Below are 17,079 nucleotides of genomic sequence, written 5' to 3'. Positions count from 1 at the left end.
TAGGATATTTATTATTTATATTACAGTAATCATAACCTGAAGGAAGAATAATTTCTCTAGAAGAAACTTCTTAAGAGATTGAATAAACTACTCAACAGTCATTCATGCTTTATCGTTCCAGTTGGTCTGTTATTCTATTATTAATTTTTTCTAGTCTGTCTTGCCTTCATTCTGTCAATATACCAGTATATTTTTTTCTGACCTTCAGAAGTTTCTTTGTACTCGTCTGATCTTTAGTGTTTGCAAACTATTTAAGTTTCTATTATAATCTTTCCATATGTATTTTTCAGTCATTTAACAACATGCTTATCCATAAATGGAATCCTGCTTTTGCTTTATTTTATTTCACAATAGAAAGTTACAAAAAGTTGAGATAGATGTGATTTTCTGTTGCTTAATCCGTCAGTCAAAAATGGGTTTGAAGATTTGGATACCCAAACTCTTAATGGTATTGCTAAAATTATCACTTCACATTCTAGGAATCATTTTAACTGATAGAAACATCATATGTAGCTTGTGATTTTGAAACAATGATTTTTGCTAACTTTCTTTCAGTACTGCAAACATTTTAAATCGTTCTTTCAAGTTGTACGGAATTTTGAAAATACTTGCACACTTTTGCATACTGATGTCTTAATAGTAAAATTCCAACAGTGTATAAAACACAGTGGTCGTCTGTGTGTGGCATTTCCACATGAATGTTGGCATCATGGGCATGTTGTTGTTGTTGTTGTTCTGTCATATTTTATTTTTATGTAGCCACTTGTTTCAGTTTGTATTCAATATTAAAGGTATTGTGGATGACATATCAACAAGACAATAGTCTGGTTTAAGAGTGAAAGTAAAAATAAATTTTTTGTGTTAAAAGAATGAATACTAGTAAGAGGTTTTGATGAACAGTAGAATTTGTAAGCACCTTGTACATAATACTAGACCTCTTTAGATACAATGTAAGACATTATTTTACTAAATTGCTTTTTTAAGACTCAATGGTTTCATGGCAACTGAACTCCAATAAAATCTTCTTGAGCGGCAAGTCATGTCGGCTGTGGACAAAAGCAGGCTTTTGCCATAACTGAAACAGCTTATTGCCTGAGAAAATTTTATTAAATTGTTATTATCTGCAATATATTAAGCATCTTTTGACACCGAATTTGTTTGTAATGTTATGCATAGTCATAGTATTGATAAGGTGCGCATCATTGTTAACGTAAGTTTAGTCTAACTTAATGTTCTTTCAGTCATATTTTGTATGTGTCTGTCTGGACAGTTTCTCTGAGAATGTAAGTTATTATAGTATTAGCATTATTATGTTTCTTAGTTCATGAGAACAATGACACACAGAGATAGCCATTGAGAGAGAGGCATAGTTCTACCAAATTCTAAATTTGGATGCCAAGGTAGCTATCACTTTCCTTTCATGTTTCAAGCAAGATTTTGTAATGTTTCTTTATTTGTGCCCCATGAATTGCATATATGTCTTTTTCCATCTCTTAGCTTGAATGTGGATGTTTCAGTTGGATCTGCACGAGGCGAACAAGAAACTGATGAATGGTGCAGCGAGAGCTGGCGAAGAAACTACCGCTCTTAAGATGCAGTTAGATGAACAGAAGAAACAGCTTGAGGATCAGAGGAGGAAGCTAGAGGAACATAAAAAGGGATTAGATAGCAAAAGTAGACAATTAGAAGAAAAGGAAAAATCAATAGCAGATGTAGATCAAAAATTAAAGAAGAGGAAGGAGAAACTGGACCAATTAGAAGCACAGATACAGAAGGTAAGTTGAATAACTTTGTGTGTTAAGGATACTTCAAATCACGATGGTTTACACCAGAGAAAGGAAACACTTTGGTTGATGATGTGTCACAATGTCAGGATAGTGGCTTCTCCTTCATCCCGATGTTTTTGTGATATTTTTATACCACTGTTTCCATATACATTGTTATTAGGACATAGTCAGTAATGGCTGTACAAATCTGTCTTACTTCTTACAGGAAACTGACAGAAATTAAAGATGTTTTTAATATGTGTGTTTATTTTATATGATAGCAGCAGACAGCAATGGCAGCAGCAGGGGGAGGTGGCAGAGGAGATCCAGAGCTCCACAAACGACTCACAGAAATGCAACAAGAGTTGGAGAATAATCGTTCTGAACTAGAAAAAACTCGTGAAGATGCGCAGAGGTCCCAAGTAGAAATGGAGCGGTTACTGCAGTTAGTGCAGATGAGCCAAGAGGAGCAAAATGCAAAAGAAAAGATGATCCGTGACCTGCAAGAGTAAGTATCAGAAGTAAAATAAAAGTCACATTTTACAAAATCTCTGATTTTATGGAGGTGATTATGAATTCTGTACAGCCACAAATGATTTATAGACTGTTCTCTGAGTAGTCTGCTTCCTATTTTTATGTGTTTTATATTTTATTCTTTCTGTTACTAATTCCATTCCCCTTCCTTCCACCACATATCAGATTCTACAACTACCATGTATTTTGTCTTCTCCCTTCATACTTACTGGTTGATGTCCAGGTGCAGTTGTTTACTGTACCCTTCACTCTCTTTGTGTATGCATGAAGTACTTTGAATTCTATTTTTCACACAGTGATTTCACTATTTTCCTATTTAATTCTACACTCAAATTTATCTGAGCAGTTGTAATGTCCCTAAACACATGCATCACAGTAGACATTGACAACATTGACATATGCTGTAGGTAACAACTTTTGTTAATGCTTTGAAAAACTTTTATCTTTTCAAAGTGGGCTTGCCTTATTAAAATTTTATACCTGCATGTATTTTAATTTAGTTCTGATGAGATTTCAGGTTCTCATGGCAGTGTTCTCAACAACACATAATTTTGAATCATAGTCACAGTAGATTTATTTCCATTTCAGGGCTCTGAAAAATGCCCAAGCCAAGTTGAGGAGTCAACAGACTGCAAATGCACAATTGGAGGAACAGCGCAGAAGGGAAGAGGTTAGAGTTATGAGCTGCAGTGCTTACTTTATAACAAGTCAAACTTGTGCATTTTATTAATGTTGATCTCTGTTCGAGGCATTTACTAACTATAGATTTTATCATTCAAACACAGCATCTATACATGGAATGGTAACTTTCTAAACATTTATGATTTTTAACTGCATGCATGAATTCCTGTTGTTTTATTTCTTCGTAAAAATGAATCACTCTGAATTAGCAAGATTGTATAGTCTCTTACTGTGTTCTGTAGCAGCAATACATTTGTTCATCAAAAACAACAAATTAAGGTGGCTGTAGGATAGAGACCTTGCTTAGGTTGAAAGTTGTGCAGTGTAAAGGGTCCATGTATGTTCTTTATGTACTTTGATAGACCTTCCTGGTCTCTACCCATCCACCAGTTTCTTAAAGAATCCATCTGATCTATCTGATTTGGTAGCACCCATAGAATGGACTCTGTAGTCATGGGATGAATATAAGAACGAGGTGTCTGGTGGTTTAATATTGGAGCCAAACCACCTTATACTCCATACCTTTCTACAGACTTCATTTTCAGAATAGACATATGTTTAGATGCATGTGCAGAAGAGAAGCCTCTGTTTTTTAGAGCACCTAGTTTTTGTTGTAATAATACTAGCATCAGTAAAGTTTTAAAACAGTCATCTAATCTTTTCATGAATATGAGACAAAAAGAATGGAAATACAATTTCACATTTTTATATCCCAAGAATAACTGAGACTTTCTTTCACTACCATCTTTTAGAAGAATGAAAATACATCACAGTTTAATTAATGAAAAGGTAGACAGAAAATTTGACTTTGCATAGCTTGTGCCACTCTAAGTAAAAGTCTATAAGATGTAATGTACCTTACTAAATATCTGTTATGCCATACAGTACAATTCTTTCCAGTGTCACTAATATAACTCTCCTCTCTTTCTCTCCTTCCCCCCCCCCCTTTTGTTTTGTTTTGTTCTTGCATGCATTATTAGGCTGGCCCCGCTGGTTTCCTCAAGAGTTTATTCTAGTGCTCTTGTGTTACTGTTTGGACTCAAGTAACATTAATTTCTTTAGTACAACTTTTAGCATGTTCTTTCAAGGCGGCTGTTCCGTTCTTAATGCTGGACATGTGGAAAGAGATTTCTCTTACAGCACTCAGATATTTTTATTACAGAAAGTAATATTTATTTTCTCTAACGAGTAGTAATGAAAGTATAAAGCTTAATTTCTTTCATAGTTACGTTTTAGCAACTAGTTTGTTTCCACTATTATTTTTATTTTACAAATTATACATTATTTTATTTTGGGACATAGTTTTATTTTGTTTTGTTAACTTGGTCCCCACAATACCGGAACACAAATTTAGGTGGAAGTGCAGGATAAGTCTGTGGAGGCAAGTATCAGAGAGGACGGTGACCACACAGTTCAAGAATTAAAGGAGATCAGGAAGAAGGAATACATGGTCACAAAGTTGGAGCAAGATGTTTATGACTTTGAGGATGTACTGGTAGACCAACATGAGGTGGGAGATCTCCAGGGATTACGTGATGAAGTCACAAAGAAAAATTTCAAGATCTCAGAGTTGGAACAAGAGATCTATGCCCTGGAGACAGCCCTGAGGGATCATAGTCACATGGCAGAACTGGAGGAGCTGGTGGGGGTAGTGCGCCAGAAAGATGAGCGCATTGAGGAACTGGAGGAGGCGCTTAGAGAGAGTGTACGTATCACGGCCGAGAGGGAGGTGGTGTTGCAGCAAGAGGAGACACGCAGGAAGCAAATCATGGAGAAGGTTAGTGACTGCAATAAATAAATCACTTTTTCATTAATCTGAATTTTTTAACTTCATAACTTTCTTATGAATGGTATCTCTTTGTTTTTAACAGAGTACAGATCTTATTAGAAGTCCAATATTTTCTAGTCCACTTTTCTCTATTTCCATTTACCACAAATAAATATTTAGAACTTTCTCTCTGTACACCTTCAGTCTGGTATGCTGCTTGACACTTAATAAAAATTTAATTTCAGCTTCTTGAATGTTACTGAAGTTTCTCATTCTTCTTAATCCATGTTTCATTTTGATATAAAAGTCTGGAAACTGCCATCATGTCATGAAGTTTAACCTTTGTATTTTTATTTCTTTTTTATATCGTTTCCTATCATCCCCCACATTAATTTTCTTGTATATATTTTACCATTTAGAAAAGCATGCTTTAATCTAAAATGACATTCATGAAATCTATCAGAAACTGTTTTATCACACCTTCCTGCAATGTACTTGGTTTAAATTTACTGAAGATGTTATTGTTTCTGTTGTAAATAAACATGTTCACATGTGCTAATGATAACTGTGTCATAAGACAGGAATACGTGACCTCACAAAACTTACTGCTGTTTTACTGGTCAGTGAATCAGAAAGTTTGTGAACTACAGTTCTACACCAGAAAATAAAGAGACAGAAAATGTTCAGTAAATAACTGCATACAAGAGAGTTTTAAATATAACTGAAGGTCACCTTAGAGTTTCCATAATGACCCGTAATATCTAGAATCTTCTTCTGAACTACAAGTGTTGTCTTGCAGGTTGGTAAACTGGAGCAAAGACTGTTGTCCCTTCAGACGGCACATGCCCTACGTTGCAGTACCTGCAGGCCCCTGCTAACCCGCCAGCAGGACCTTGAGCGGCGATTAAAACAACTGCTGGCAGAGAGGAGAGGACACCTCCAAGATCTTGCTCAGATGAAGTATGTTCATATAATTAGGATAGGAAGCCTTCAAGTCTGTAAGACTCCATGCATCTGTGTAGTTCAGCGTTCTTATACAACACAGCCTGAGTGCCATGCAGCTGAGATCGGGCCATAAGTCAGGGGCTGACAATTTCATTCATCCATTCAAATTTTAAGGGCCATTCGTGTTGAAGAAAATATTTCTGTTAAGTTATGAGTTTCTAGTTATTTACAGAGGGTGTTTAAACAGACATCAGCAGAAGAACATTCTAATATGACAAAGGTGTCTTCTCAATTTTAATACACTTCAGGAACATACCCAGTTAAACTAGATTATTATGATTCTGAACTGTCAGTTTATTAAACAGGTAAAATCTTAACATTTTTTAAATATAAATTGACCTGTAAAATTACTCAATTCAGTTCAATGCATGGAACAATTCAATCTTAAGTTTTAATCTATATTTTGTTTTATTTTCCAGACATCTTATCCTGATGAAATGTCTTACCAATGCCTTATAGAGTTTTATTTGAGTGTCTTTAAATTTTTATTTTTTAATGTTAATATTTTGTATGCTGTACTATTTATTGTCTGGAGTCTCATTCATTTTCATTCTGTATGCTTGTTTAATTTTAATTGCATTATTTTTTAAATTCAACTGCTTTCAGTCATTGTTACCCATATAGACACATGTCCTAGTTGTAACTCATTACAAGTTTTCAACATAACAGGAATTCCACTATAAATACTGCTTACTGTACGCAGGCAGGAAGCTCTTGAAGCTGCTATAAGTGAGAAGGATGCCCATTTGGCACTGCTGGAAGTGTCAGGGATCAGAACTGCTCGGCAGGCTGAGGAGGCTGACCAGCTGCACGCTGATCGAAGGCGGCTCACGGAGAAACTGAAGGAAGAGGTGAATGGCATACCTTGAGAACTAGTATCACGTTATTGCATCCTGCTCTGCCCTTAGCCCAACATTACAGTATTTTGGTAGATCAGCATTATGTATCTGGACATTCATTTTTATAAAAATGAATACGTAGTCTAATTTTGAGTTTGTTGACATTTGGATATAAGTAATGTCAACATTTCTAACTGAATTCACTTTGTATGTGTTACCATAATCGACCTTTCTTGTTTGTCAGAATGAACAGAGCGTTCGCCTGCTGCAAGAGTATTCAGAACCTGAACAGGTATCTCTGGGTCCTGCTTTCTTGGACCTGGACGAGAGTGACTCAATGCGCAGGCAAAATGATAATCACAATGGCCTGGTTCATCAGCAGAATGAGGTTAGCAGTCGGCTACAATATACTATTTTCTTCTGAGAAAAACCTGACAAGCATTCCATTTTCTTTGCATGAACTGGACATATTAAATGTGTGTATGGGCGATTATCTGCTTCAATCTGTGGAGTATATCTTCAAAACTAATTAATGGATTGTAGCGTGTCCATCATGCACTATTGCCCTAAGATAGTGAACATTTTAGAAATATGGAAGTCATAGCCAAAGTCTTTTTAGTTGTTGATAACATGTTAATGAATTTTCATACCTGCTTCATTTCTGGTGTTGTAACACTGAACTGAGAATTGCAAACTTGTAGGCATATGTGTGAGTGGAATGCATTAATTGCCATTGGTAATTATAATACTGCTTTATTTCTTATATTTGTGGGAATGTATAAATGTTACTGTCCTCTCCAACAGACAGACAAACAGGTAACTGGGTAATAAGTAAATCAGTTGTTCATTTCACTAATTCTATTTGCATGTACCTAGCTGCAGGGAGTTCTACAAAGCTGAAAACGTTCAAGTCTGATCTGGTCTTATAGGCTAGGTTAGGAACATTTCAGAGGAACCTCTTGCCATCATCTTCAGGGCAGCAAGTTCTTACAAAATGGTCATAAAAATACCATCTACATGACTACGTGGACTTACAGTCTAAACATTCTCTATCAAACCCTAAAATATGGAAACTGTAACTATTTATTGTTATTTGTCGGGATACAGCATTTAAACTTGCAGGGTCACTGAGTTGCCACCTTCTATCCGTTCCTTCATGAGGAGCAGTTTATGCTAGACGTTGTTGGTTTTGGTAAAATGCTTTTCAGTCTCTGACATAAATTTTCTTTCAAGGTTGATCAAGACAGCTTAGAAGCAGTGAGCCCAAATACCACACAACCACCAACTTGATAACATCTCACCAGTCCCACCAATCTACAGATGTTGCATTCCGTACACTGACATATTACACCCCTGTTTCATCACATAGAATAATTGCTGAATAGTGTGTTCCACAGTCATGAGTGCTGCACTTTCATCACATGATACAAGTTCCTTCCTGTTTGCAAATGCACTGCCGTAAGAAATGGACCACAGACTTAGATATCTGGACTGCTGTGTGTGCTGTCTGCGTTTGAAGGAAGTGGTAGCCAGGCTGCTTATGCGGCTGTCACCGTATGAAAGCAACACATAACTTGTGTGGAATGTTTTATCTGTGAACTACTCGTGCCAGACTTCCACAGCAATAACACTTTTAATGGAAAGATGTAATCAGTTATTTGTATGAAATGCAGAGAAACTCACTACTGTGAATCTGAAAACATGTACAACGCATAGAAGGTACAGTAATGACAATAACAAATTGAAACTCAAAGAAACATGTCTTCCTGTGGTGGAAGTGTGCTCTAAAATAAAGGCACAATGAAACATGTAAGAGAAGTCATGTTGCATAGATGTAAAATTCAGACATTATCAGATAGAGTTAGAATACAATCCTTGCCTACATATTTTATTTAAATCCTTTCTGGTTTAAAATATCTTATGGCTATAAAATTCTGACACCAAAAACAAACACATACACTTGCAAATTAATTGTTTCTCTTGGAACATGAATCTGGTCTTGAAATATATCATATAGGTGTATAGACTGGCCCATCACCCTCTATAAGCAGACAAGATCAGCTTGTTCCTTCATTCAGCTGAATTTTAAAGAAGTATTTTTTGTTACCTGTCTCAGCCGACAGGCACAATTTTCATGCTACCAACTTGTCCATTTCAGGAATTAATCTGCATTTTATTATAACCCATCCCAAGTTTATTGCAGTGAAGAGTTCATTTTGCATCTAGTGTTATTGGGAGCAGATCTTCTGACTTCAACAGTCCAGTGTATATAAAGTGTGTATCAATGTTACGTTCTTGTGAAAATGTTTGTCAACAATGATCGCAATGTCCCTTAACATCTATCAGTTATGTGGCTGTCCCAGACAATAACCACTGCAAGAACTCTTCAGAAAGGAACTTTGTTATGGGACAGTTGGTGATCTGGGTATGCATTGAAATCATTTCTATGAGGCCAGTGTTATCATTTATGATATAGTATATCTTAAACTAATATTGTATATAATAACTGTATAATGTTGACATGACTGAATTTAACTACTGTGACATTTTTTTAGTTCATATCAAACTTTGTGATGGGTGTGACAGCTGGCACATTAGTGATAATGATAGTGACAAATATATATGTTTCATGACATTGAATAACAGGTAACTCAAACTGCACAAAATATGTAATAGTTATAATTGCATTCCATTGATCAATACCCACTAGGCTTATGAAGGTCTGCAGCACTAATATGTGTTCATAGATGACAAACTGCTAGGGGTGACATGGATCAACCAGACCACGTCATCCAAACAACGTACGTTTGTCCATAGAACAGAATCGCAGTTGTAACAGCCATAGCAGGGCAGTTGATCTTCGTGTCAAAAAAATCGGAATGCAGATTGCTTGTTCAAAAGGAATTTTTAAAATAAAATTACCAAAGTAAATAAATAGGAAAAAAGTAGAAAATCTATTCCAGGGATGGGCAATTTTGAAAATTAATATATTTGACAATGTCTTGCGTCTCCCAAACACTTATCTAGGCTGTTATGTTTTGGTTAAATTAAATTACTTTAAAAGTGTGGAAGATATTAAGTCACATAAAATTATTTGTAAAATATCGCATGATCAGTGCAATCTAAAGGTTTGTGCGAGCCCTGTATTTTAAATATGAATAATCAGAGTTTTGTAATACACTGACATCTGCAACCACCATTTGTGTCATGCCCATTCCTCAACGTGACATCACTAATTGTGCGTGTGCAGGGACAAAGCACTGTCATTGCGGAGTGAGGTCATTGAGTGTCACAGCTATACTGCCATTATCTGTGCCATTACTTAGTACATGTACTATGTTACATTGTTTCCTACCATTGTCAAGGTTGTGCAACCTTAATAAGATATATGCATTTTTTACAGTGTCCATAAATAGCTTTGGCTCTGTCATCTTGTAAATCAATTGCTGAATTCTCTGACTTATTACATCACCCATTCATATAAAGAGACCATGAATACATATTTATTATAGTAATAATTACTGTTGTGCGTCTATGTAGACAAGAAAGTGTTGGTGTCTAAATCTGGGAACCTGTGGGGAAGGCAAGGGAAGAGCTAAAGAGACATATAAACATTTGTCACAGTCTTGGAAAATTGCAATGGTAACTTGCTTCATGAAACATCCAGTATAACAGAATTGTAACATCTTACATTATATGTCACTGCAGTAGGAAGTGCCGTTTGGCTCGGATGTAACAAATGTTTTATGCTTGTGTTGACATCTGAGAACTGAAATCCAAAACTCATTACACAGTTGATGTAATGTTACGTTATACAGATGTGAAGTATCTTCAGTATACAGGTTGCTGAAAATTTTGGGCTGGTGGTTAAAAGTCCCGTATTTTAGAGGTGAGTTTGACAAATTAAACAATAGCTGATATAAAAAGAGCTTAATAAGCTTCTGTAAGATAAATGTTTGAGATTGGCCATTAATAATTTTTAATTTCTTTTTTGTTACTTTTAAACAAATTGCTGTTAGCATTTTTGTTACTCTGGTGCCAGTAAATTAGTTCCATGTGATTTCAGTTATGCTCTGGATAGCAATTCAACAGGCGTGGTGAAAGAAGTAGTAAGATGGTCCTACTGTTCAGATTTGCTCATCTTCCAAAGAAGATTTCATTAATCTCATCATTTCAAGAGGAATGAGAAACATATGTGGGAATTTTGAACACACTATTAAAATTATTGGTTTTAGAAGTTGAATACTGAAGAAACAAATAATTTTTTCCATTTGCTGTAAACTGCATGAAAATATTGTTGATTTTGCTTAAGCCTTTGAATGGTATGCATTAGAATTTCCAGTCACATTGTTTGTGCCATAAATGGTTTTAGACTTTATTCTGACGAAATTAATATTGGCAACTCAAGCTGTTAACGTGTATGTTAATCATTTTAAATCTGTTCATCACATCACATGTGTGATGAATATCTTAAATATGCACATGTAATTTTCTGCACAGGTTAAAATTGACAATTGTGTCCATAAATATCTTATGAAAAGTGAAAGACCTTACACGTACATTGACATAAGGGTGACCAGGTCTTCTAAATTCCTAATACTTTCAGTTGGACTGAAGTGGGCTTCTACAAAAAATAAATTTTAAATCTGCTTACACGAGTTTTTTCATTGAATAATCTGCATAAGTAACGTATGAAACAAAAATTGTAGCATTACTAATCTTTTGTGTACAAATCAAGCTTCTTAGAAAGAAACTCATTACAATTTTTAAACAACTGGACTCAAACTCATAACAGTTAGAAAATATCTTAAATCTTATTAAATGCAATAACTAGATCTGCATGCAGTCAGCCTGTATAAATCCATCAAGAACAGTTTAGTTTGTCAATATTCTGTACCAAGAGACTGCAAATGCATTGTCTGTGCAAATAACAAACTTTGGAGCAGGAGTTATAAATTTGGACAGTTATTCTGTTGCTTTAATTTCATGCTGCTTGCAATGTACACTTTACAGAGCTTGTTTGTGTATGTATGTTGAGAATATTACACTTGTTCATATTAAACAATAGATAAAGATTTGCTCTTTAATTTTGTATCTGTATTAGTTCTTTTTTTAATTCTTGGTCATACTTTGATATTACTTCTGCCCAAAAAAATGTGAAACTGCTGTCACACTAAGGGGTGGAGACAAAAATATTTAAATTTTGTGGTATCCAGAAAGGTTTTAAAATTAGGGCATGTGATACACATTCCTTGATCTGGGGTTGTTTTCTTAGTGCCCTATTTTCCTACCTGCTCTAAAGACCTGAAAATTGTAATGGAATAAGTATCATGTACTGTCACGTCGCATCTGTTATTTATTGTACTGTGCAGAATGTGACATTGGATGTAAATCAATATTCTTAACAAATTCATGTACACTGACATGATCCAGGGTAAAACTATTCTTGAGTTGCAGTTTTTGCTTTACTGTTATCAGTGGCTTAGGAGACTTTTTAAGTGATGGTAGTTTTTATGGAAGTTACACCTTTTGTTGGTTAGAAGAAAATTACTGAAATTTGTCTGATTCATGCCACAAATCTTTCGTGCTTATGCATTTTCAGTTTTGTTTTTAATTTCAAAACTGCCAAGGAGGAAACTAAATATGTATCAGAAGAAAATTTCTGTTCTGAAACTCATTTTAAAATAGAATGTATCTGTTCAAAAGCAAGCTAGCAGAAACCTTCTCTTGTTTGAAGGTAGAGGTGAGCTTGCCCCATGCCTCTTTCCTGCTTTCAAATGTGTGTCCCCCTTTTAATTCTCAGGTCTTCAGCTTTCTTTATACTTTTATTTATCTGTTTTTTTACGTACGGTAACTGAATGTGTGTGTCAAGTACGATTCTGATTGTCCATACCAGTAAAGTGAGCTCAGAAACTGTATTACATATGTACTACAGCAACAAGGAAATTTGTAAGAATCTGGATTTAGAAAATAGGCAACTTATCAAAATCCCCGTTTGCAGCTTTTATCTGTGATGTTATGCATACAAATAATAACTTCACAGTAATGAAACTCTTTACATTTTTCATATATATATATCTAAAGTTGAACATCTTTAAAATCTTATACATATACATTATGGGGTCATGCTATAGTTCAGGGATTTATTTACTGGCTTCTTACTGGAGGGTAATGGGTTCAGTCTCAGGACAGTCCATTTTGACATTACAGTGGGCATTGTGGTGATGGAGCAAGTAATATTGTATTTCTCTTACAGTCATTATAATTGTAATGCAATTTGGTATAGGGTTTATGCACTAAAACTTATCTTACAAATTTAAGTTTGGTCTATATTAGTTTAATTCTATCGTTATAGTTCTTGTGTGGATTTAAAATTAAAGTTTAGCCTTTTTCTCAAAAAATGGCTCATCATAAAATAATTGGGCATACTTTACAGTATAAATCTCATACACAACTCTTACTTGCTTTTAATGTATATTTAATTAAATATTCAAAAGAATTTGTGATATCTGTGTAGTGATTAACTTTGCAGCTAGAGATTTGCGTCTGCAGTAAGTGCATGCCAAAGTCAGTGGATCACACAAAACTGCAAATAATGTTTTTGAAAAATATGTCCACATTAGACCACAACTCTTCACTTTTGTTTCTAACTAAAACTCTATGAAAATATATTTATTTGTGAATTTGACATACAACATTATGTCACTATGTCTGTCTGATTCATTACAGGTGAAAGAGTAGTTATACATTTGCAATATAATAGAAAATTCAGTAATGTGTTGCGCCTCCATTTGCTTGTGTAATACTGCCACATTTTGGCCTTAATCTTTTGCAAAGTAGATTCAGAATCATATTCATAGCATGAATGACCTTATTATCTTTTCATTGTAGTGTAGAACAAGCTAACTGAATAAGGTTGTGAGATTATCCAGTGGAAAACTTGACCATCCGTTTATATTTCGATGATCATTTCACTGTCAAAGTGAAATGCTACTTAAATCGTATTTGTATGATAATGTTGGTGGATGTGTTTTCTTCTGAACTGTTCATCCACTAATCCTCTTTCCAGATGTTGTTGATAATGCGAGCATTATGACCAGATGTTGAGGAATAGCCGGTATTAGAAAGTTAGCAAGTGACCATTGCCAAGATTACAAATTGTCAAACCGATCTTGAAAGAAGTTAAAAAATGCTGTACACTTGTAATATGTTAATTTTCTGCACAAACACAACTGTGTCTGTCATAATAACTGCAGCGATAATCGCTGCTTTTCTGAATATGCTTCATGCAGTATCATTTTAAAGTTAATCTCTCAGGGATAATAGTTGAAACATCAGTTTAAAATGTGCGTAATTAATTTAGAGAGTATCCAGTTAATTTTTAATTTTGTTAAATGGGGAACCAGTCTTTGATCAAAGGCAATTAACATTTGAAAGAAAGAAAATTCATCTTTATAATAAGTAAGCAGTTTGTGATTTTACGTGCAATATTTAAATCCAGGTAAATTTGAATCAACATCATTTTGGTGACTATACAATACAATAGAAATAGCTTCTGTGTCTAATATTTAAATGTACGTGCTCTGTTAAATTGAAAGATAATTAAACAGAAGAAGGTTTGGAACTGTTCATTTCTTTTGTCCCAGTTACTAATATTTCACTCAGTGTTAACAGTTGAACAATGATGCAATAAATCTTCTTCTTCTTCTTTAGCACTACGGCCCTTTCAGTGTAGCCTTGGCTTCTCTGATGCAATAAATCGTATGTTGAATAAAATGCATTAAATTCCATGAATGAGTTGGATGTGAGCAGCGCTACGGGCATTGCAGGAGACGAGCATTATTGAGGCAAAACTCTTAAAAATAAAATAAGTTTTCAGGCCTGGTAATTGTACCAAAGTGTATATGAAAATTTAACTGGATTGTAATGTAACCCTACTGCCTGCAAACAAGAATATTTTTCAAACTAGGAAATTATTATTGATAAGTAAATTAGTTTATCTCAGGGGCAGATATCACTATGGAATGTTATGTATGAGCCAGGATAGCTCAGTCAGTACCGCGACTAGCTACGGGCCGGACGAATCCCTGACGGGCAGAGGATTTTTCCTCTAGCCTCTGTGTCCAGAATGGCTTTGGGTACCAGGGTCCTTTCCTGGGGGTAAAGCGCTGACCACACCCCCCCCGTCTAGTGCCGAGGTCAGGAAAGAGTAGGAGCTATACCTTCACTCCCCCAAGCAAGGTGCTTCTTAAGCAACTGAGTGACTGGATCAAAGATTACTGTTTGTGGAGGTAACCCTCATGAATGCGTATGGTGTGTACATCAAAAACTAACTTCTTTACTTCAGGCATTTATTGTTTGTAGTCCTGTCACACTGGAATAATTCAAATTTGTATTGAAAGAAACTTCCAGTTTATTATTAAAATATTAGTCAAGTGGAATAATTCTTCTGTGTTAATAACTGGGACATAACGTACCAGTTTCCAAACGTTTCTTCCGAGGACTGTTGTAGAGAACCCTCCCCTGCCCCACGCGTGTTATAATCAATATCTTTGTAACAAGTTCGCTTAGACAATACAGCAGGACAATCTTGGTTCTGTTGCAAACACGGTTCCAATAATTTGTGGGGTGCATAAATTTACTCGACTGCCTGCCGCAGTACCAAAATGTATTGTCATAGGCTGTTTAAATTAAACAGTTACTCTGGTAATATGAGTTGGTATCGAGAAAATAAAAGTGTAGTTACATATTTCCTGTAGTTGTCTAAGATGTGGGATTCCTTTCATTGTTTTAGATATCTTATCAAATTAAACTTCATTCTAAAAGGTGTTCTAATGTTGTTTGAAGTATTTGAGTGTTGAATACCTCATTCGTTTGAGTCTTCAGTCTTGTGGGAAATTTGAGGAACTTGGAGCCTTTAAATCTTGTGAATTTTGGGAAATGGGAGCACCATACCTTCCCAGATATAATGTTGGCTTCTTCTTCTTCTTTCTTTCATACTCCAAACGCCTCTCAGAATTTGACTCTGCTGTGTATTAACTCACATTCTGTTCTGTCAAATATTTTCATAGAAGCCACTGCTGAGCATCTTATCATTTACTGAAATTAGTTTATTTTCATTGACTACAGACCAAAATAATAAATGAATTAATGGTTTCTTAAAATGTTTAATAAAAGTTTGGTACTATATTTTATAAGCTATTTAACACATTTGTAACAGCTTATATGTAAATTTTCTCTTTCCTTAAATTTAGCCCCTCAAAAGTATGGCATGCTTAATCTTGGGCAAATAACTAAATTGAGCGTGGATGCTTCAACGTGCATGTTCTAATTTAATAATGGAAACACCAGAAATGTATTACGTTAAATAATATTGAATGGTCCACTTCAAATTTAGGATATAATAATATGTTAAACTATGCAAATGATATTATGATAATGTTGAAATGGTTGTAACAACAAATAGATCACGGAGAAGTGAAGGAGCTTTAAGAAATCTCTGTTTTGAAGATAATGTGAATTTTCTATGCCCGTTTCTTTTCTTTCTTATAGGCTCTTAGAAAATGTTTTTTAAATATTACATTTGTGTTGTTTTGTATTCTGCATCACGTCGTTTATAATTTAACAGCACTGAGGGTTTCGGCAAATTTTAGGTATGAATACAAAATTGAAAACCTTCATTTCAATCTTACATATCTGACTTGCCCTTGCTTTTTCCTGTGATACCTTTCAATGTAGATTATTCATTAGAATGTTCCATAGAGGAAAAACATTAATGATATTGATAAAGTTTACAAATGTCTGAAAACTGTTCATATTTTGTGAAAAACTGAAATAATCGATTATTGTGTGATGGTTAATAGAAGTTGTTATTGTACATGTTGATGAGGGCACATATTAGTCTTTGCTTGAAAGGTCGTGTTGGATTTCATCAGGAGTTTGAGACCAAACTTGAATGAAAATGTAAAAAATGTTACCTGATGTAAAACCATGAAATATGTTCTGAAGAAAGACAGTCAAGAGTAATTTAAATTGTTGTAATAACTAATGTCAATATCTCAAGACTTCCTCATCCCTGACACCCTGTATTCCAGGCTCCTTTGCTGATCTGTTTAGCAATAAACCCCAAAACTGATATATGAGGTTGACGATTTTTGCAAACAAATATATGCTAGAGTTAATATGTTCGTCTTCCATCCAAACATTACATAACCGACTTAATTTCACTCGTAAAGAAAATTCGTATATCTGATTCTAGATGTCGGTAAATGTACGTATTAGTAATGAGCTTTTACATATTTCGACGCTAGATCGCACGCGAATGCAACTCCTATGCTTCTGTAGCACTTCCCCGCTCTCGCTGTGGTGACGTATGACAAGTATTATTTTACAAACAGGAGAACATGATCTCTTAATTCGGGATAATTATCATTTCCTTGTGTAAAAACATTTTGTACATGACGATGAAATATTTTGAATCAAAACA

The 17,079-nt window shown here is 34.8% G+C and overlaps 1 protein-coding gene across 18 annotated transcripts in view; it reads left to right on the top strand.

Annotated features, from left to right (window-relative positions):
• The window catches only part of brp (ELKS/RAB6-interacting/CAST family member bruchpilot), a 114,488-nt gene that overhangs the window by 88,239 nt on the left and 9,170 nt on the right, over positions 1-17,079 (top strand). For 12 of the 18 annotated variants that reach the window (XR_015537724.1, XR_015537721.1, XR_015537716.1 and 9 more), the window contains 7 exons: positions 1,518-1,775; positions 2,048-2,274; positions 2,889-2,970; positions 4,336-4,758; positions 5,549-5,709; positions 6,458-6,605; positions 6,838-6,981. Coding sequence is in view for 4 of the 18 variants with exons in the window: in XM_087358261.1 (XP_087214387.1) it covers positions 1,518-1,775; positions 2,048-2,274; positions 2,889-2,970; positions 4,336-4,758; positions 5,549-5,709; positions 6,458-6,605; positions 6,838-6,981; positions 7,827-7,883 (1,500 nt within the window). In the remaining 14 variants the exon portion in view is untranslated. Of the gene's footprint in view, positions 1-1,517; positions 1,776-2,047; positions 2,275-2,888; positions 2,971-3,961; positions 4,759-5,548; positions 5,710-6,457; positions 6,606-6,837; positions 6,982-7,826; positions 16,626-17,079 lie in introns of those variants that run through there. The other 6 variants (XM_087358261.1, XM_087358260.1, XR_015537717.1 and 3 more) reach the window with 5 other exon arrangements.

This window comes from Zootermopsis nevadensis, unplaced genomic scaffold (assembly GCF_977971745.1).
Source record: "Zootermopsis nevadensis isolate Lab colony 2312 unplaced genomic scaffold, Znev_1.0 Znev_ptg000029l, whole genome shotgun sequence".
Classification (NCBI taxonomy): domain Eukaryota; kingdom Metazoa; phylum Arthropoda; class Insecta; order Blattodea; family Termopsidae; genus Zootermopsis; species Zootermopsis nevadensis.
The sequence above is the reverse complement of the archived record's forward strand: the minus strand, read 5'-3'. Positions and strand labels throughout refer to the sequence as shown.